The following is a 20,626-nucleotide window of genomic DNA, read 5'->3' as shown; positions in this document are numbered from 1 at the left end:
TTGCAATGTCAATCTTGGAGAAAGACATTCACAGCACAGTCTGGCTCAACCACTACAAAACATGGCAAATAGAAACCAATCTAAGTCTGTTTCACATTTTCTTAAGAGTCCATTTTTAGTCACAGATTTACATCAACATTACAAAAGACAGGAATTCCTGTTGATCAAGCCTGCATGCTTAAACAGAAGGTTAAAGAAAAAAAGAAAGAAAAACAACTGCCAAATCAGGTGATCAGGATACAGTTTTGCTGAACTTAGGTCCAACGATGTGGTCTTATTTCCAATCCTGTACTACTATTGTTCATGAGGCGTTATCTTAACAAGGTAACACATCGTAACATCAGCGACTGACACCAGTACATCTTTTAGCTTTTAACAGAAGATGTTTATTGAAAAAAAGTCAGCTGAAGTTAGAGCAGGTTGATCAGGACTTACCAGTTTGGATGTGGTACAGGAAAGGAGCTGTACAACATCGTTGCCAAAAACAATGACGTGAAACACGATTAAGGGGTTTTTGGCAAGTATTTTAGGGATGACTAGCCGGAATGAAAGAAGCTACCTTTTTTCCTGGATATACAACTGTATAGAAATAGGAAATGGCATTTGTCACTAAAGCAAGATTTTTAAACATCTAAAAACCCGAAAAATTAATTGGAACTGCAAGGGAAGGGAACACAAGCTGCCCACTCAGCTGCCTTCAGGTTAATGAAAAACAAAGGGAAAATTTCTGCTCACACTTCTCTGCCTTCTCAAACTAAAAACATCAACTATTTTTATAGGATGCAGCTAACATCTCGACAGATGTTTTTAATGCACCCACAATACGACAATTACTTTAAGGTTATCTTTCCAAAGCATTTCTAAATTAGAAATTGCTTGATATAAAAATCAAAGTAGACTCTTCAAATTATGGTTCACTCTCACTATGTAATATACCACTTAGGTACTGGACAAACATCCCCACGAATGGAACAAAGACTTTTTTTTTCAAAAGATAAACTAATTGGACTATTGGTTTACCTGTGGCTCCTATCTCAAAGCTTCTTGGCTGAGAATGGGTTTAATAATTACCTTTTATAACCTCTGTACTTAAGCTGCTGCTGCTTCTGCGTATTCTGGTTTCAGACATGGGCACGTCTTGCTGTCTAACTGACTGGTAAATCTAACGGGAGAAATACACTATACAAAGATTCCTGGACCCGATTAACACCAAACAAATATAAATAAGGTAAGTGAAAGTATGAATTGCTAAAAGGTGATGATTAAAATATTCTAAATACATGACTTTAAAGAGAGAAGTTGGGCACAACGCTGTAACAAAATTCAGTGACCCAAGCCCGGCATTCCTTACATGGGCAATTTTCTACTGTAAGTTCAATCTTAAAAGTTGGATTCATGATGATTTAAAAAAAATAATAATCTTTAATTCAAAATCTAAACCAGATGTCTTTCTAGCCCAACTGTTTCTGAAGACCAGCAGTACTGAGACAGGTGCTCTGTCAATTTAAAACGCTACAATTCTTGTAGCCAAGAATTACTGAATTCTAGTAAGCTGCCTAAACACGAGGCATTCCTGAATGTCTGTATAACTGCAAAATGATCTTCAACATTTACATTCTAGTAATTATAGCTGTAGGGTCTGAGAAAAGACTTTTGACTGAATCAGCTTTTGAGAATCAGGACCTAACCTGACCAATTTCCTTCACTGTCTCAGGTTGGTTTTTATTGCAATACTAAGGGAAACAAGCAAAACCCTCACCAAAAAAAAAAAAAAAAAAAAAAAAAAAATCACAAGCCTAAGTTTAAATTTGAAAACAACTTGTTTACATTCTAATTCTAAACAGAAGAAAATGTTCAGTAGAAGACATTCTTCCTGAGTGAAGAGAAGACTGGTGACTTCTCGAGGCAAAGAGCTGCTAATTAGACAATTGCAGCAGACACCACTTGGTTTAGCAGATGCTTGCATCTCCAAGGAACTGAGACAAGGCCTAATTTAACGAAGATCAGAAAGAAGGTCTCCTAGATAAGAAAACAGACTAGCTTTTTGAGAGAAAGATTAAATCTGACTGGACCCCTGGAGGAATTCAAAGGAGGGAGTAGCTATAAACCTAGATTGTTCCAGTAAGGACATCCTCTCAACTCAATGTAACCTGAGACAGAAGATACAAAAGGCATTCACTGCCAGGTGGGTATGAGGAAAATCCACAGCAAGTCAGACAGAGGAGGCAGTCGATATAACGCCTCTTCAATTTAACCTCTGAGCCGCAGCCGGGTGGAAGTCCTTTACCTGTGAGCGACTGTGTATGTGTGTTTATGTTTTCTGGCAATATTTACCTGTGCTATTTTGGACTCTCATGTATCAGCAAAACTCAAGCAAACCTTACTATGCCAGACTGATATTTTGTTTTTATTTCCTTAGAGTTCAACAAGTAAACCAAATGGGTGAAGAAAGCTTGAGAAAAAGAAAAGGAGAGGACAACAGAAAAGAGGATGGACAATCCACTAGGAGTCATGAAGCCCAAACAACGAACCTACAAAAGCAGGCAAAGCTTCTTCTTTTCCCCCTTCAGTCTGTGTGTGAGGGGCTGGCAGAGGTGGCAGCAGGGGGTTATCTGTGCACATGCATCATCATAAGAAAACTGCAATTGTGTCCGATTTATCAGTGATGTACTAACATCTTGGTGGTGTGGTTTGTTTACATTTTAGGAAATTGCTAATTACTAGTTAAATTGCTCTGACAAACACATTTTTCTATCTGCTAACTTCAAAGTTGATCAAGTGAGACGCTTCATAAACTTTACTGTATCTTTCCATGTGTACTTCTGAGAGGCCAAAGTGGGTTGTTTAGCTCATTGCTTCTGCAAGTTTGTTGTGTTTGTAGCTGTAAGCTAGCTACTGGTACAGAAAAACAAGTGAAAATTTGTCTCCTCCAGGAAATTACAGATGCTTTAGAAAACAGATGTGACACTTGCTCTCAGGAGGGAGTGGAATTCCTCTTAAATTTAAGCAACCAGGAAAAAGATTCTCTATGTGGTTTTAGTTTGGTACCAAGACTGGAAGAATATTGGTGTTGTTACACTAGTCATAACTAACAGGAAAAGTAGCCCACACCACTGTTCTTTGTAGCAGGAGGTGCCCCATGTTTTAGTAGTTTCATGTAACATGTAGGGCACTACGAAGTCAGGAGAACTTTGCACCACCGAGCAGTATCAAGACAATTCCTGTGCACAAATACCTGAATCAAGGAGAAGAAAACAACTGCTGAAAGACAAAAAAAGACTCCATCCAAGAAAGCGGATTTTTGAAACTTAGAAAATTCAGAATTCCTCGAGTGCTCACAAAAATGTCAGTATTTTACCAAAGAGCAGAAAGGGAAGGTTACAAGGTTAGATTTAAGACCCATATAATCCAAAGGATGGTTTAATAAAGCAAATACACAGGCAGGCAAAGTCCAACTAACTGTACTTTTGGAAACAGCAGGAGTACACCACAGGGTGTGTACGCATCTTGGAAAGAAAAGAGAAACTTCATTTAACGTATTACTTTGTAGAAGCTACATGTTGAAAGCTGAAAAGAGATGTCAGTAAAGAGAACTGCTATAATTGTATTATACCAGAAAGTAATTATTGAATTATTAGAAATTACTTTACCAAAATGTCTCATTTTATTTCAAGGTGGGCCTCATCAGTGGAATCTGTATGATTGTTGGTACAATTATTGGTTCAGGCATCTTTGTTTCTCCAAAATCGGTACTTGCCAATGTTGGAGCTGTGGGTCCTTGTTTAACCATCTGGGCAGCCTGTGGAATTCTTGCAACATTAGGTAAATGAGTCAACAAGGAATTTGAATCTTTGCATCCATTGTTCCCCGCATGCTACTGTCATTCCACAAATCAGCTAACAGCACCTAGACCAAAATCAATCATATCCTGGTGAGTGTAGCAGCACTCAGGCAAAAACTTCAAATATGAACTGTTTATAAATTTTTAAACTTGTAAAGCACATTTTCACTTCATTTTGAAAGCAAGTTTTAGGTTTGCTTACTTCACCCACTTACTGTAATAAAGAGAACATTTTTCTACTTAAATTGCAGGCAAAATGTTAAATTTACTGGTAGTGAGCTAGGTACTTCTATTTTTCTACTTGCATAATTGTGTAAATCTATTATCTGAAAATTTAGCACTAAGCACCTCAAAATATTTCAGGAAGTAAACCAAAAAGGAATTATTTGGGCATTGTATCAGGTACACAGCATACGCAAAAAACCTTTATGCAAGATGCCAGCTACAGCAATACATCTAGATCATTGTGCTTTGAAGCTGAGCTTAGCAGACATTTTACTTTAAAATTGTGCAGTGTCTATTTTTTTCAAGTTTCCAGAAGGTAGGCCAGCCAGTGCAGCTGTCACTTAGATGCTTCTTAAGAGTGTTTGGTTTCTTAAACAGAAATCTAATATGAAATCAGAATCTTTGCACTTTCTTTGCTGTTAAACACCAATAGTAGTAAATTCTGGACTATAACTTAATAGTTTCAGTATATTTTGCCAATTGCTCACAAGTAAATAAAATTTTATTTTGCATAGACACTAAAATGTACAGAAACATGAAAGGAGTATTGACGCATTGTATATATCCATTTCCTTAACTTTTCTGCCTATTAAAGTGATAATCTGTTCTACCCAGTCATAGCTTAAGAAGTGTACGAGCTAAACCAGTAATAAATGCTTTTCTTGGTATTTAGGTGCGCTTTGTTTTGCTGAGCTTGGTACAATGATCACAAAATCCGGGGGAGAATATCCTTACCTTATGGAGGCATTTGGCCCAATTCCAGCATTTCTGTTTTCTTGGACAAGCTTACTCGTCACAAAACCCAGTTCATTTGCCATCATTTGTCTCAGCTTTGCGGAATACGCATCAGCTCCTTTTTATCCAGGTTGCGATCCACCCCAAGTTGTCACCAAGTGTCTTGCAGCAGCTGCCATTGGTAAGATTCATACGTTTTAAGACAGAGACAAGGTCGGTAACTGTATAGCGATTTCCGTTTGGCCCCACCCACGAATGCATTTCAGCACAGTGCGACTTCAGTAGGTCAGTCTTCATTGAAGACACCAGGAAGCGACGCTATGCTGAAAGCCACAGAACACTGGAACACAGTCCAGTGAGTCCTTCCCACAGTAACTAATTCAACAACATATAAATAGGAAAGGCTTAAAAATTGTTTGTTCCTTGTCCAAGTTTTATTGATGGATGCAGCTGCATAATGAATGCTTATCTCTAGCAGAAAAGGAAGAAAAATTAAGTGTGGAGATATTATTTCTGTATTTATCAGAACACTGTGCACCCTTGATATATTTTTTTGTTAATGATGCTATCAAAATCTAATTCAGAAAACTTTTTCCTCACTATTTTAAAAGTTATCCAAACATAGCATGTTAAAAAACTGTATCAGTAATACATAAAAATCTGTATCAATCATATAGACAAACTGTGGGAAGAAAAAGTGGTACAGTACATGGGGGGGGGGAAAGAAGGCCTTAAGAGATAACTTTTCGTTACAATTCTTACAAATTTAACGCAGAAATTAATACATTTATTTCTTTTAGTGATAATTACAATAGTGAATTCACTGAGTGTAAAGCTGGGAAGCTATCTCCAGAATCTTCTCACAGCTGCTAAAATGATCATTGTCACAATCATTATTGTAAGTGGAATTGTTCTCCTTGCACAAGGTAATTAAATATACTTTACTTGCAAAAATTATTTTAGCTTCTTTTATGACCATTAAAACATTTTCCCCTGACAGAAGTGGCACACCAACATGGCTCTATTCAGTGTTTTTCTTCCAGATCTCTTTGGAACTACGGGATTTCCTTTTAGAGAAAGGGAGGTGGGTGGGAAATGCAACACTACAGATCAATTAATAAAAACTGGTATTAATTGATTTTAACAGTGAGATGTTTCAAAACATGAAATGGATGTTGGAATGTTTCTTCATCTGGTGGGGATTAAAGGAATTAATTTCAATACTGATATAGTAATCTATGTCTTATTTGCAGGAAAAACGGAAAACTTTAAAGATTCTTTCAAGGACAGTAAAATTTCTGTTAGCTCTATCAGCCTGGCATTTTATAATGGCCTCTGGGCATACGATGGATGGTAAGGTATCTTTACTAGCGTTAACGGTTACAGTTTAACAGCCTTTTAACGGGTTTACTCTCTCTGTAGAACTCAAAGATGTGATTTGAAGAAGTTAACACCTGACTTGTTATTACAAATGTCTTAATGAATTCTGGAAAAAGAATACCAGTTTGCTCAAAAAACCCCACAAAACAAACCACCCCCAAAAAACCCCAACCAAAACCACCAAACCCCAAAGGCCTCCAATCCTCAAATTGCTGTTTATCAGGGAAGGAAACTATACTAGATCCTGAAAGGGCCACCACTTTGCTGCTGCTGAAGGTGCTTAGATACTGTGGTAACGAGGAGAATGTAACACAGTTTAATTCTATGATGTTAGGCAAAATCGCCTTCCCAGGGCTCCTACACATTACCCCATCAAATTCCAGTTATTGTGAAATATGCAGTGATGTTTGATTTGGACAGGAGGACAGAAAAAAAAAAACAAAGTGTCAGAACTCATAAGGTTCAACTTCCAAATTTTTTCTTATTCAGTTTCATTTTGAATTAATGTAAAAACATTGACGTCTTCTTCCATGAGAAGCTTTCAATTTTATACCTCTGCATCTGTTTATCCATTATTATCTGCCATGTTAGATTTAAGAAAATACTTAGATTTGAAAATAATCACAGATATGGATGGATTTATGTTTCCATTTATGTTCTACATACAGCATTTATATTTAATACCGAGAAGAGTGCTTCCCAGAATTATTTTCGTAAGAATAAACTTACTGCAGGCATATTTAACTTAATCTCTGCCACATTCCAGAAAATAGTTTACACATTTAATTTCCTGAAACTAAAGGGAATGTCAGTTGGTCTAGGGCTTTGGTGGCACGAATCTAATATCAAGGTCTGATCTGTTAATGCTACTCTTCGATGTTCAAACTGTAAAAGTTGGCATATAGATCCTTATTCTGGAAGGAATTAAGGATGTAAATCTTAATTTAAAACAAAGCAAGTCCCATTTAGATGCTTACAACTGAATTTATTTTTAAATGGATTACCCTTTCTGATTCTATTTCCAAGCTTGAATGTCTCAAGTCAGGCATGTAAGTCTGCTAATTCAGACATTCACCTGGATTTTTAAGGGGGCAGGGAAGTTGGTGCCTAAATAGTTATTTAAATATGTATACACCAGGCACCAACATCTGAAAATTAGCCTATTGAACTGTAACTATCAGCTGCTCCTCACATTTTCAGAGGTTGATAAGTAAAATTCTTGTTTCAAGCTTGTCTACATGCTCTAGCAAAAATTAGTATTTGGAAATGGTAGTTCTGATGGGTGCAATCCTTAAAAAGGATTTCACGCCAGTTTTCTAGACAATGTGACTCAGAACAACTGTGAAATCTTAGCGGGTTTGCTTCAGTCCTTGGAATGGCCACTTGTGCTTTCATTTGAAAAGACTGAGATATTCCAAAACTTGAACTTCAAAGGCAATCTTGTAAATCTGCCAAATATTTTTTGTTATTCTGAGATTTTATCCAAGAACTAAGACAATCTTATTTTGAAATCTCAGAGATACTTCTAAGACTGTGAGGAGGAAAAGACAATGGGGGAAAAGATGGTGAATCAAGAGAGTGACATTTGCATGAACATCTCACAGATTTTTGTCCTGCACTTTTACCACATAAAGATTGGTTGTACCGTTTTGTTGGGGTTTTTTTGTTGTTTTAACTGAAAAGGTAAAATACAGTAACACAGGAAGTAACACCTGACATCATTATGTATTAGTATTTCAGCACCTGACTGCTAAAACCATTGTATGAATGTTCTTCCTTCCAGGAATCAACTAAATTACATCACAGAAGAACTTAAAAATCCTTACAGGTAAAAAACTATGTAGGAAAGCAGCGTTTCAAACGACAAAAATCAAACAATATTTTTGTATAAGCAGGCATATATTTTGGTTTGTTTTTAAAAGCAATAGCTATTTAAGGTTTCAGCATTAACAGACAAAGCTAATCAGCATCTATTACAGACTTCATAAATTTGCATATTTTTTAATTTTTATTTTTCCTTTTTTAAAATTCTGATTTCCATGGCTCTACAGTAAAGAAATGTGAATACACCTAAAGAGCATACCGGGAAAAGTAAGAGTCCACAGTTTACTGTGACAACTCTACCAGTGATATAGTATTGCTGATGGAATCTTGCTTTTGCATTCTTCAGAAATCTACCGCTATCTATAATTATTGGAATCCCCTTGGTTACAGTTTGTTACGTTCTGATAAACATTTCCTATTTCACCGTAATGACTTCAACAGAACTCCTGCAGTCCCAGGCAGTTGCTGTGGTAAGCCACTTTATTTTGTAACAGAGCATCTGAAGAAGGCTGTGTGCATTAAAGCCATGAGCAAAAAGGAACCTGCAATTTTTCTTAAGAGACAATTAATTTCTGTCTAGCTGTGTCACCTTTTCTCCCCCAATTATCTACTGTCATTTCTTAATCTAAAATTTATTTCAGTAAAGCTTGATTTAAACAGTAGTTCTGTCATATCCCAAGGAAAAAAAAGCAGCAAAAGTAATGTAGTCTTCAGCTAACATCTTGTAAATGCTGCAGCTCAGAGGCTGTTTTCTGTAAGCACCAAAAAGATGGAAGGAAAAATAACATCTGACTGCTGCTTTGCCCTTTTCAGTGTTCCCAGCGTTTCTGAGAAAAAAGCACATGCAAAATGACAGTAGATCAAAGTTTGCTGGTCTAGAGATAACAGCAAGTAGTCTGTAATTCACTTCCTCCTTATTCTTGCTTTTTTTCTTAAAGCTAAGAAATATCCTTTTTATATTACTGCAAGACATCCTATTACAGATAAAATTAAAGAGTATATTAATTTCTAAAATCTTAACACACACATCTGTCCTTTCAGTTCCACTTGGTAAACTTTGTGGGATATCTGTCTTTGAAACAACTGTTGAGAGGTTATGCAGCAATTTTTCGAAGTGTTAAGGTTTTGGGGAAAACAAACAGTATGTGACACACATGCAAACTAGAGTGTAGCACAGCAAAGAAGTACACTAGTGTAGAAATAGTTAAAAACACTAAAAATTAAAATCCTTTAAAATATAGAACTTCAGGACATTTCAGCATCTTGTTTACACCAAGAGATACAGCAATGCATAGATCAAGTTATATCTTGTTTAAGAACTAGTCCTTTTCAATATACCACTAAATGTACCGTCTGAGCAACACACATCAGCCAGCCCTGAACTCGTCAGACTAAATTAACACCAAAATCTCAGAACTGAGCAGTACAAAGGCAGCAAAGCAAACAGCAAAAGGGGCATACGCTGTATGAAGAGGTCTACACATCTCAAGCAGACTCCCTGCCTAGCACTGACGAGTGTCCTACTGCTGGACAAAAACCAACACCGATGTTACACCTGTTATCACTGACTTACTAAAAAAAGTTAATCAATGCCATCTAAAAACCCAAAGCCTACCTCTCAAAAAAGTTTTAATTCGTTTACAGTAGATCAGTGTACCTACCTTAGATCTAATCCCCCCTGCAGTAACAACTAACACACCATGGCACAGGTAGAAACTAAAGCGTAGTGACTGACAGACCTCAGCAAGGTTGCCCTTTACCCGTCAGGACTAGGTTATCCTGCTGTCACTACTAGTGTTACTCCTACATGGGTTGAGACCAGCTTGCGTACGCGTGGCGCTCTGCTGCAATGCTACCTTTCTTTTTGCTTTGCAGACATCACCAAACCAGGTGTCTTTAACAAAATTCAATTTCTGTGTATTTTTTATGTCTGCCTCCCAACATTTCCTACAGATGTTGCATCTCAAATATGACAATATTCCACTCTTTAGAGAGTCATTCACTAATTAATCCAGGCCTTCATTTGGCAAAGCATTCTTTAATAACTACACAAAATATACAACATATGTTTTTATTGGTAACATACCTTGGATACCCATTTACAGTAATTTTAAAGAGGCTCCAACATTACTGAATATACCAAATGGTAGTTAAAATGACAAAAATGATTAATTTTAATCCCATATCCCAGACATTCGGAGATAGAGTCCTTTATCCAGCCTCTTGGATAGTTCCTCTCTTTGTGGCCTTTTCTACAATTGGATCTGCCAATGGGACCTGTTTTACTGCAGGCAGGTAAGCTCCCATTCCAAGTATTTTAAAATGAAAATTTTTAAAGGATGGAAAAATTTATATATACATTGATGTATCTACACACATGAAGATACAGATATTCTTCTGATCCAAATGTACAAAGTGCAATTTACAAGTACCTGCAAATCTAGATCTATTGGTTAATTTTCAAAAAGAAAGAGTGGCTATGCAGGTTTGAAAAATTAGAAACTAAAGTCTCTTAATCCAAAGCAGGAATAGCACAAAAGGGTTGTTTTATTTTTCACCTCTCATCAAATTTAAAGCTAAGAATTAAACAGTTAATACACTATGAGTAAGAACATGACTACACCTGTAACAATAAACATTTAGAACTGGAAAGAGAAGCCATACCTTTCTATCAGTTATTCAACACTTCCATTTACTATTTAAAAATATTTTAAATTTCAAATCCATGTGAATACAATAGGCCTATAAAGACTGATTTTTTTGACAGAAGATCATCAACATAGCCTTTTGATATGAAGCAAATTAAAAAGGGAATATTTAATTAAGAGACACAGTAGCTAACTTTTTTTCCAAAATTTTAAATTAAACGTGCAAACTAATGATTCTGAAATTAGTTTCAACTTCACCACTTAAATACTGGTTAAGAAATAGCTTCAAGTTCACTGCTTTACCACTGTTTATTTCCCTTATTTCACTCTACTACAATACTCCTTAAAACCCATTGCCCAACAAAGGAAATATCGATGACATCACAGTCAGCTGTAGCTACACAATAAAACAAACCTGAAAATGAATGGTACTCTTTTTTTTTTTTTTCTTTTCCACTAATGCCACTTGAAGTCTGGGTGCCACACTAACTAGATTGCCTTGCTTTTGTTTTGTCAGACTGGTTTATGTTGCAGGGCGCGAAGGGCACACGCTAAAAGTGCTCTCTTACATTAGTGTTAAGCGTTTAACACCAGCACCTGCTATCATATTTTACGTAAGTATATATTCTAAGTACAGAAAAATTATGAACAAAAATTGTCCAGTAATACATGTTTTCACAATTTCTTGCCAGAAGCCTTGACATCTATCTTTGACTATCGAGACAAGGAAATTGCTAAATGCATGTTAGGAAAAAAGGCTGTATGAAATCCCTCAACTTCTCAATTTGAACAGTTTCATTCCAGAACTGGATTCTAAAAATCAAAATGTTTAAGAATCCACAAGCATGAAAACAAATTAAAAATTCAATGAATGGTTAGTATTAGGCAAATCCTTTATTTCACAGGATGCCTGAAAGCAAGCTATCACTACCCTATTTCTGCTCTGTAAGGACGCATTTACACCTCACTAAAAGTCTATCCAGTAAACACATTTAAACACAAATCCGATCTTGTCATTTTTATTTTACCCATTTACCTTATCTTCAAGGTAAAACAAAGATAAAATTCAAAATTCAATTGCTCTATCGACTCCCAGTAACTTTAATAAACTAAAAATGTGTTTAGTCTCTTCACTTACGATAGGCAGCCAGTAACAAAATAGATCAACGCATACAAATTTTGAGTCTTTTGACTTAAAATGGAATTAAGATTGCACACAAAAATAAACACATGTTGGCAGGATGTGGACACTATCCTTAAAGGTGCTCCAATACACTTAACACCCAAATGTTTAAGCAAAAGCATTCACAGTTCACACTCTGGAACACCTTAAACGAACACCCATACTGGCACGTAAGTAAAATTCAGCTTTCTTTTATAACAGACTATACTAATTTTTGTATTCATTTTAGGGGGCCATTGCCATTATTTATATTATCCCTGGTGACATTGACACACTCATAAATTATTTTAGTTTTGCAGTCTGGATATTTTATGGTTTAACCATACTTGCACTCATTGTTATGAGGTTTACAAGAAAGGAACTCAGGAGACCAATCAGGGTAAGTTCCGCATTCCATATGGCTTTTCCTCCGTTCCCATAAATACTGAAACACACTCATCCTAAACATTGGGATATTTAAATGACATCCTCACACAGAATCCTCCTTGTTTGTTTGGGGTTTTTTTCCCTTAACTGAAACCTAGCCATTTATTTGTAGTTCTTCTCTTGGTTCTAGTTTCACATTAGGACAAAGCTCACAAACACTGGGAAAAGATTACATGTTTATTTTTACTTGAGTAAGACCAGGGGCACAAGCCAGATTTTCAGGGATGGAAAACTGCAGTCAGCAGACTACCACTATCTGAAATAAGACCCCATGTCATTGCACTGGAGTCAGGTCCCAGATTTATTAAAATGCAAAATTTTTACCCTGCAATTTGCATTATAGACAAAGAGATCTGGGTCAATGATTTAGCAGAAGAGTTTTCCCTATCCATAGTCTTGATACTCTTTCAATTGCCCCATCTAATTCCAGAAATTTTAAAAGGAAAAAAATGCATAAGGCAATGAAAATATTCTTCTTTCACATATGCAACTTCTGTAAGACGAGCAAAAGAATAAACAAGTAATTTTGTGCTTTGTATCTTGCAGATACCCATCATCATTCCAGTCATAGTGACATTAGTCTCCGTTTTACTGGTACTGGCCCCAATCATCAGTGCACCTGAACTGGCCTATTTGTACTGTCTTTTATTTATACTTAGCGGACTTATAATTTATGTACTTTTTGTTCATTTTAAATTCAACTGGCCCCAAAAAATATCAAGTAAGTATACTTCAGATAGCCAGCTCCAAATCCAACAGAATATTGCTAAGCTTTAGATTAATTACCATAATGAAGCTCATGATATAGTCCGTCCCATCTAAATCACATGTGCGGGGTGTGGAGGGAGGCAATTTAGCAGACATAGTGAGGGGCATATAGTCAGCTTTACTAAAGGTTGTATTTTACTCCTTCCTGTGAAAAAAAAGTCATGTCTGACTTCAGGAAAAACAAAACTTAATTCACAAAAAAGCAAACCATCACTGTAGTAGCACAAAGACACTGACTTTTAAAATGCACAGAACTATTTTATCTGTAAAGTTAGTTTTTCAATTGTCTGTATTTTGAAACATTATTTTAGCCAGTAAAGATTAGCAGCCATGCATTCTTATGCCACAAAATGCTGTGCTTTTAGCTCAGGTTATCATTTTACTATATTTACTAAAGGAAACATTAGCAGCATTAAGACCAAAAATAATCCCAGTACTGCAGGGTAAAGCGAAAGCTGCATGAACCCAGTGTGCCCATTTATGAAATGATTTTGCATAGTTTCAAGAGAAACTCTTTGCAATTACCTCAGGGAAAACAGGATACACAGATATTTCTAAAAGGGACAGTGGAACCAGCTGAAGAGGACAGAATTAGTAGTTCTACAGACATTAAAAAAAAAAATCCATCATCTGTCTCTCCTGTCCCCGGGATTCTTAAATATTATGTAATTAAGCAACTAGAAGCATTGTACTCTAACAAGAGCAAGTTTAGAAGCCCTGGAATGCTGTAGCTTGGATCTTAAGGTTGCTTTTATTCCCTACTCCTTATTTTTTGAGATATGAATATAGAAGACAGACAACTACTCACAAGGATGATTTTCTCACTTAGAAAAATAGTGTAAGTCTCAACAGAAATACTCTTCTCATAAAACCTCTAACAGTAACTTTTTTCCTCAGAGCCCATCACTATGCACCTTCAGATGCTTTTGGAAGTTGTTCCAGCAGAGGAAGTTACTGAATAAAACATTTTATATGTATCGGGTTGGTTTTAAGTGCTATACTGGTTGAAGGAGATTCAATTTAGTTTGGCACACATTCATACTTTCAAAATTGTTATGTTTGTACTGGTGTATTATTTTTGCAACACTTTAGTACTTGAAAAACATTATATAATAAAAGGTTTCTGAGCCAGATTACAGTGTCCAGCAGAGCTGTTTTCATTGTTTGCTAACATGTTATGTTACCTTGTTTTCTGCATTACAATTAAAATAAACAACAGGAACTTTTCAATTACGAAGACAGCAAAACTTAACAGGAACACTGTCAAGACGCTTTTGATCACACTGCTGAAAGAACACAGCAGCTATAATTTACAGCACATTCAACAGGCCACACAGAAAGGACAGAAATAATGCAAAACCAGACTAACCCATTCTCAGTTCCTCAGACTAAACACCAGCTATCAAAAAATTAAAGACTGAGGAAGTGGGAATTAAGTAAAAATGGAAAGCACAGTTGCCACAAAGAGAAGAGGCTGATGATTTTTTTTTTAATCAAATCAAGATAATAAATTAATTTCTCAGGTATCCATTTTCTGACACCATCCAAGTTACAGAACAGTGAGTAAATGTTCATCATCCTAGAAACACTCCATTTAGTAGCTGATGAAAATAAAATAAGGAAAATAGATACTACATTAACATATAGAGGAAAGCAGCTTTTACCATCTCTGCCCAAGAAACATGGATTCTAGGTAACATTCTTTACTCCCATATTCCCTTTGTGCAAATGGATAAGGCAGGGAATTTTACCAAGTCATTTGTCAATATTTTAAAGTGATTAATTTGAGAAAGACTTTATACTGAAAGCACAAGTCCTCTCAACAGCTTCTAAGCACATTCATCCTAAATATATAACACCAGAATGTTAAGCAACTGGCTTAAGATGGTAAGTCCATACTAACTGTAGCCTACCAAATTCAACCAAAAGAAGCTACTTCTATCATCCTGAAGCTACAAATAAATAAATGAAACTTAAGGTCCTATATATTTCATTTTGTATCTACTGACATGAAAAAGCAATCCCAAAGGTACCTATAAAAATGATGAGTTCTAATGCATTTGAAGGAGATTTTGTGATTATAGTCAGATCCACAAAATACCAGTTCCACATGCAACCAGGGTAAAACAAAAGCAAAATGAAAGTTAAGAATGGCTAAGGAAGGTAATGGAGAACAGAACAAAATTGTAATTAGGTCATTACATATAAAGTGGCTACTTGCCCCAGTGTTTTGTCCCTATCACACTATTGCAACTGCTGCTCCCTACCCCAGTTGCTAAAACCACTTCACACGGAAGAACTATACAAGGTTCAGGGAAAGACCAAAGGAATAGAGTACTTTTGTATAAGGAATGACTATCTACTACAATTTGGAAGGCTGAAACAGAGATACTTGATTGAGGGCTGAGGGGAAAAATGATGATAGAGGTTCATAAGCAGAGTCTTAAGTGACAAGAAAATGGGAAAAGCAAACTATCTGTTCAGGGATGGCTTCAAAACACAGAAAAAAAATATTTCTTCACAAAATACACTGTTTGACTCTGGAATTCCCTAGTGCAGAGGAAGTGTTAGAAGTTGACATAGGTTCCAAAATAAAACGGAACTAATTCAAGTAAGAAGTCCACAGAAAAGCTCTTTCTTATGAAGACCCTGTCCAAGAATTGCTTGAGGCCAAATGAATATTCCTGCTACTGTATATTGCTACTTTTTTTACACTCTTCTTTACAGACTGGCTCTTGGAATGTGCTAAGAATGTACGGCTAAAACCAGCTTTTGCTTCTGCCTCATATAAGGTGTCTTATTTTTCAAACAAAAATTACAGATAATTTATGACTATTAACTAACACACTAGATTTATCTACCAACAGAAAAATCACCTTACATTATATTTAGGTATCAGACAAGTCAAAGAAGAACAAAACAAGCAAAGGAAAACATCCTCTCTCAACACTTCACCCCCCAGTTAGGTGATCTGACAGTCTTCTGTTTGCATCACAATACAGAGCAAGACTAAAATATAGTGACATTAGCTATTTCCTTAAGTACTTTTACAATAATTATAGCTTTGCAAGTACCTGTACTCGGGTGAAGGTGGTAATTAAGCTCAGTTGTAGTCAGGTTCCCAACAGCACTATTTTTTTTAAATCATACACTAAAAATTGCCACTGTTCCTGTCATACAGGGGTTTTCCATGGCATCAGCAATATTCTTATATATTCAGAAAGAAGCGGCTTTATTACATGCTAATACTAGATAAACTGTAACTGTCAGTGTAAACATATTAATACAGTCCTCCTCCCATTCTTGAAGACATTCCAATGTTTCTTGAAAGAATAATCCCTGACAAATAAGTATACTCTTCATAGTCAAGAATACAACAAACTTTTAGGATTCTTAAAATAAATCTGTAAAGTTAAGTCTCTATTCTGTATCACCATATAGTTATGTTGCGGAAACTAACATGCTTTAAAATCTAGAGATGCAAAGAGGCCAGTATCAGATTAATTTATTATAAATATCTTTTACATTACTACCTCACTGCAAGATATTCTGGATGTGCACAAATCTAACAGTGAAAAACCATTTACTAAAAGACGGTATATTAAAAGGCAAAGCCTTAGAGCTAAACAGACAAGATTTTATTGTTCATTTGCAAAGGAGAAAGGAGTTTCAGATAAATGAGAGGGAAGGAAATAAGAGCATTCATGAAAAGTGAAAACGTCAAACAAAACAAATACTGAAAGTACTATCACAGTGCTTCTTCCACAAAAGCTGTACAGCAGTTAAGTTACTATAGTGAGCTGCACTGTGCAATATTTCATACCAAGTCAACGTATTTCTAATCAAGAAACAGAAATTGCCATTGGAGTTGAGGCCCCATTTCTTGATGCAGAACTGACAAATGCACAATTGTCAACAAACCAATGCTGTATGAATGAGGGATAGAATAGAAACAATAGACAGATCATCATTTGTGAAACTTCAAAAATTACTAACTACTGCTAACACAGCAAATTCACTCAGATAAAGTAAACTGGAAGCTCTGCCATTACTAATAAATTCAACTGCTTCACAACCGAAGTTTAATCTTTAGTTTTTACTGTTTGGAAGGCACACGTGTATATGCACAAATCACCATTAAAGCCAACAATTTTAAAGTGAAGGCACTGGAAAACATATATAACATTCCTCTATGGAGTATTTCTTCTGAATCTCAGAGCCCAAAAGTAAGAAGTTTGTTCACTATTTTACTCCTAAAATTAACAACAGTTCTGCAATCTGTACATTTAATCAATTTTGAAGCACAATTCTTAACAGAGCAAAAAGATCTGTCTCCAAATTACTCCTCACTTTCCGTTCCGCTGTCTTCTGAGGAGACAACCAATTCTTCAGTTACTGCGTCAGACCAACACAGTTTTTTAGTACCTAGAAGTAATTAACAGTGTAACATTTATAAAGCAAGAAAACCCAAGAGCTTCAGAAAAAATACCTAGCAGTTAAAAAACCCAAACCACAAAACCAAAACAACAGAAACCTCCACACTTTAGACTACAAACTAGACCAAAACACTTAACTACTTCAAACTGCTTTTTATCTGTGCTATTCTGATAGAAAAATACCCTGACTCTGCTGTCTATAGCTTGCTATTAGAGGTCCTCTCATATGTTTTCAGAGGATTTGAGCAAGCCAGCTAAGTGTCACATACCCTAAATAAATGAGTATTTCAGATAAAGCCTATGCAAAAGTGAGGATGCTAATCATTTTATGCATTATAAACAATGACTCTTTCATTCCTTACCAACTGGAAAAGGGCTTTCATCTTCAAAATCTTCCCAGCGTTCAAAATCAAAAGACACATGAAGATTCTGTTGACAAAAACAATGAAATACCTGCGCTGATGCACACTATGTTCAGAACATTCAATAATTCTCAAATTAATTTCCACTTCACCTTGTTCTTCAGTAATTTGCACCATACTCCTCTTTTCTCTTTTGCGAGAACAATAACCACCTCTTTATCCTTAATCACACATGTGGACTTTTCTGCAAGTATATACTGCTGCAGCTCCATGTCAGCCAAATAAAGTTTGTCTCCTGAACAAGCACTGCATTATAAAAAAAGTTTTAAAAAATTAAATGCAAGCTGACAGCCAAATGTTTTATTATACTTAAATTTCTTAAACCTACCTGAAAACCACCTTCTCTTTAGAGAACTCACATTTACAGTCAGCCGCATTTGCTACTTTTACCTTCACTGTAACAGTCTCTTCATTTTGAAACCACTTTATTTCTGGATAAAAGCTACAATAAAGAAAGTTTAATTGCATTTTCTTCCAAAACAGAAAACAACCATGTTTTAGACAAGCTGTCTCACAGCCAGAATTTTTCCATTACAACCAACCAGCTGAGTTTCAGCATCTGAGGGTGTACTCAACCATAATAATTAGACACTGAACAGCAGTGTCAGCCAAGCTGGCTACAAAAGCACTGCAATCTCAGTCTGTGGAGGAGCGCACCCCCTAGTTCAATTGGGAAGACACACTCTGTTAACTTTGATATCCAAAGGAATCAAACTTCCTGCCTCATTTAAGGACACTATCACAGTCTAGTCTTGAAATGACAAAGGAAAAAGTAACAGTAGCAAGACCAACTTCTGAAAGACAAAGTAAACTTTTCAACTGACCATAGACACATTTCTCAAGTTTTTCAACCACTTATTCTACAGCTGTTATGCCTCAAACTTCCCCCAAATGCTGAAAGGTTTTAACCAGTGAAAGATAAATCCTATTAGCAGACTGCAATAACTGTTCACTCAGGTTACTTCCCTTACCATACCCAAACACTACCTCAAGGTGTATTACATAATGGAGAACTTAAAATGTGCTAGCCAAGCTGCAGAAGGAGATATATGTAGATTCAATCACCTTACCAACAACTTTTTCAACAGGCTAAAATACAAAATACTTCTGGTACTTCCACAAGAAAATGTCAGCCACCCATAAACAGCATTAATAGGTAGAAGAAAAAAAAGAGTAAGCCACCAAAAGGAAGCACCGCCTAGTCTGAAAGTAAGAAATTTTAAAACTTCTCAAGATCCACTGTCTGTTGACTTTGCCCACAAACCACATCTGAGATGTCCCTCAGCATACTCATAATCACAAACCAACCTAGCATTTTTTCCTACTTCATGCTGCTCAAATTATTATCAACAGAAATTGTCCTATCCACAAAGAAGTAAGGATAATGGATCCACTTTCAAACAACAAAAAAAAGAGAAAAGGAAATGGGCCAGTTTTATGTTGCGACCATATTCTCAAAGTAAAACTAGATTTATTTTTTTTTTTTTTAAGAACAGAAGCACATTAAGAGGATAGACAAAACTGATTAATCTCATTAAATACCAATATGCAGACACATTTAGACCTGAAACAGGACAGCCTTTGGTTAAAACATAATCCAGACAAGTGCAAGTCAGAGCTTATACCCATGGACTGAGCTGAAAAAGTGTTTGTTTTCATTTACTACTTAGTACTACGCTGTCTAATGAAAGATTACGTAATTTCAACAGATAAAGTTAACTTCCAGGAGTAAGCAAAAGAGCAATTTAAATTACTCAAGGGATTCACAAGATGACGCGCACACACGCATACACACACCAAGTATCTAACAGCAACAGTAATCTTGCAAGCTCAACACTGATGTAAAAGAATACTTCCACTGTATTATACCTATTTATGCACAAAACAGGTAATCTCAGTAAGGATGACTGTCCTGTTTGGCAGTTCACATTAAAACACACGCATGGGAACAAATAACTCTGAATTTTTTGTACCATTTACACTGATGCAGGGTAGAGTCTTCTGCTTCCTTAGTTTGAGCTACACCATCTAAAAAGAAAAAAATCCAGAAAGATATTTTATACTTATCTATACCATACAAACCAGATACTTCCAGAGTACCCCAGTCCTATCATAAGAGCAATTCGCTAGCAATCAACTTACTACTGCAAGGCTGCATTTGGCATTTATGTGGGGTACTTCCTATCTGGGAAGATTTCATAGTGCATCCAAAGAAAGGCAACAAAGCTGGTGAAGGGTGCAGAGAACAAGTCTTATGAGAAGCAGCTGAGGGAACTGGGGCGGTTTAGCCTGGAGAAGAGGAAGCTGAGGGGAGACCTTATCGCTCTCTACAACTACCTGAGAGGAGGTTGTAGCGAGGTGGGGGTTGGTCTCTTCTTCCAAGTAACAAGCGATAGGACAAGAGGAAAATGGCCTCAAGTTGTGCCAGGGGAGGTTTAGATTGGGCATTAGGAAGAATTTCTTCACTGAACGGGCTGTCAAGCATTGGAACAGGCTGCCTGGGAAGTGGTGGAGTCACCATCCCTGGAGGTGTTTAGAAGGCATGTAGATGAGGTGCCTAGTGACATGGTTTAGTGGTGGACTCGGCAGCGCTAGGTTAACAGTTGGACTCTGTGATCTTAAAGGTCTTTTCTGACCTAAACAATTCTATGATTCTATGAAGTTAATAATTCAACTGAAAATCTTAACTAAAAGGAGTATTATAGTTAGTATAAGAAAATTAAAAAACCCACAAAAAA

General features: G+C 36.2%; 2 protein-coding genes across 2 annotated transcripts in view; one reads left to right on the top strand and one right to left on the bottom strand.

Annotated features, from left to right (window-relative positions):
• Nucleotides 1–2,438: 2,438 nt before the first annotated feature.
• On the top strand, nucleotides 2,439–13,992 carry SLC7A9 (solute carrier family 7 member 9). Its single transcript, XM_009951396.2, has 12 exons — nucleotides 2,439–2,543; nucleotides 3,675–3,822; nucleotides 4,740–4,982; nucleotides 5,602–5,727; nucleotides 6,055–6,154; nucleotides 7,965–8,009; nucleotides 8,352–8,475; nucleotides 10,197–10,300; nucleotides 11,171–11,267; nucleotides 12,066–12,215; nucleotides 12,809–12,983; nucleotides 13,928–13,992. The coding sequence occupies exons 1-12, from the start codon at nucleotides 2,439–2,441 to the stop codon at nucleotides 13,990–13,992; spliced, it is 1,482 nt and encodes a 493-aa protein (XP_009949698.1).
• A 3,377-nt stretch (nucleotides 13,993–17,369) lies between these two features.
• The window catches only part of TDRD12 (tudor domain containing 12), a 34,895-nt gene continuing 31,638 nt past the window's right edge, over nucleotides 17,370–20,626 (bottom strand). Inside the window, exons 26-30 of the mRNA XM_086469291.1 lie at nucleotides 19,862–19,916; nucleotides 18,217–18,330; nucleotides 17,981–18,134; nucleotides 17,829–17,895; nucleotides 17,370–17,455 (exon numbers count right to left, since the gene is read on the bottom strand). Coding sequence (XP_086325417.1) covers nucleotides 17,370–17,455; nucleotides 17,829–17,895; nucleotides 17,981–18,134; nucleotides 18,217–18,330; nucleotides 19,862–19,916 — 476 coding nt within the window. The remainder of the gene's footprint in view (nucleotides 17,456–17,828; nucleotides 17,896–17,980; nucleotides 18,135–18,216; nucleotides 18,331–19,861; nucleotides 19,917–20,626) is intronic.

Source organism: Leptosomus discolor, chromosome 8 (assembly GCF_034619465.1).
Source record: "Leptosomus discolor isolate bLepDis1 chromosome 8, bLepDis1.hap2, whole genome shotgun sequence".
Classification (NCBI taxonomy): Eukaryota; Metazoa; Chordata; class Aves; order Leptosomiformes; family Leptosomidae; genus Leptosomus; species Leptosomus discolor.
This window is presented reverse-complemented; position numbering and strand designations above follow the sequence as displayed.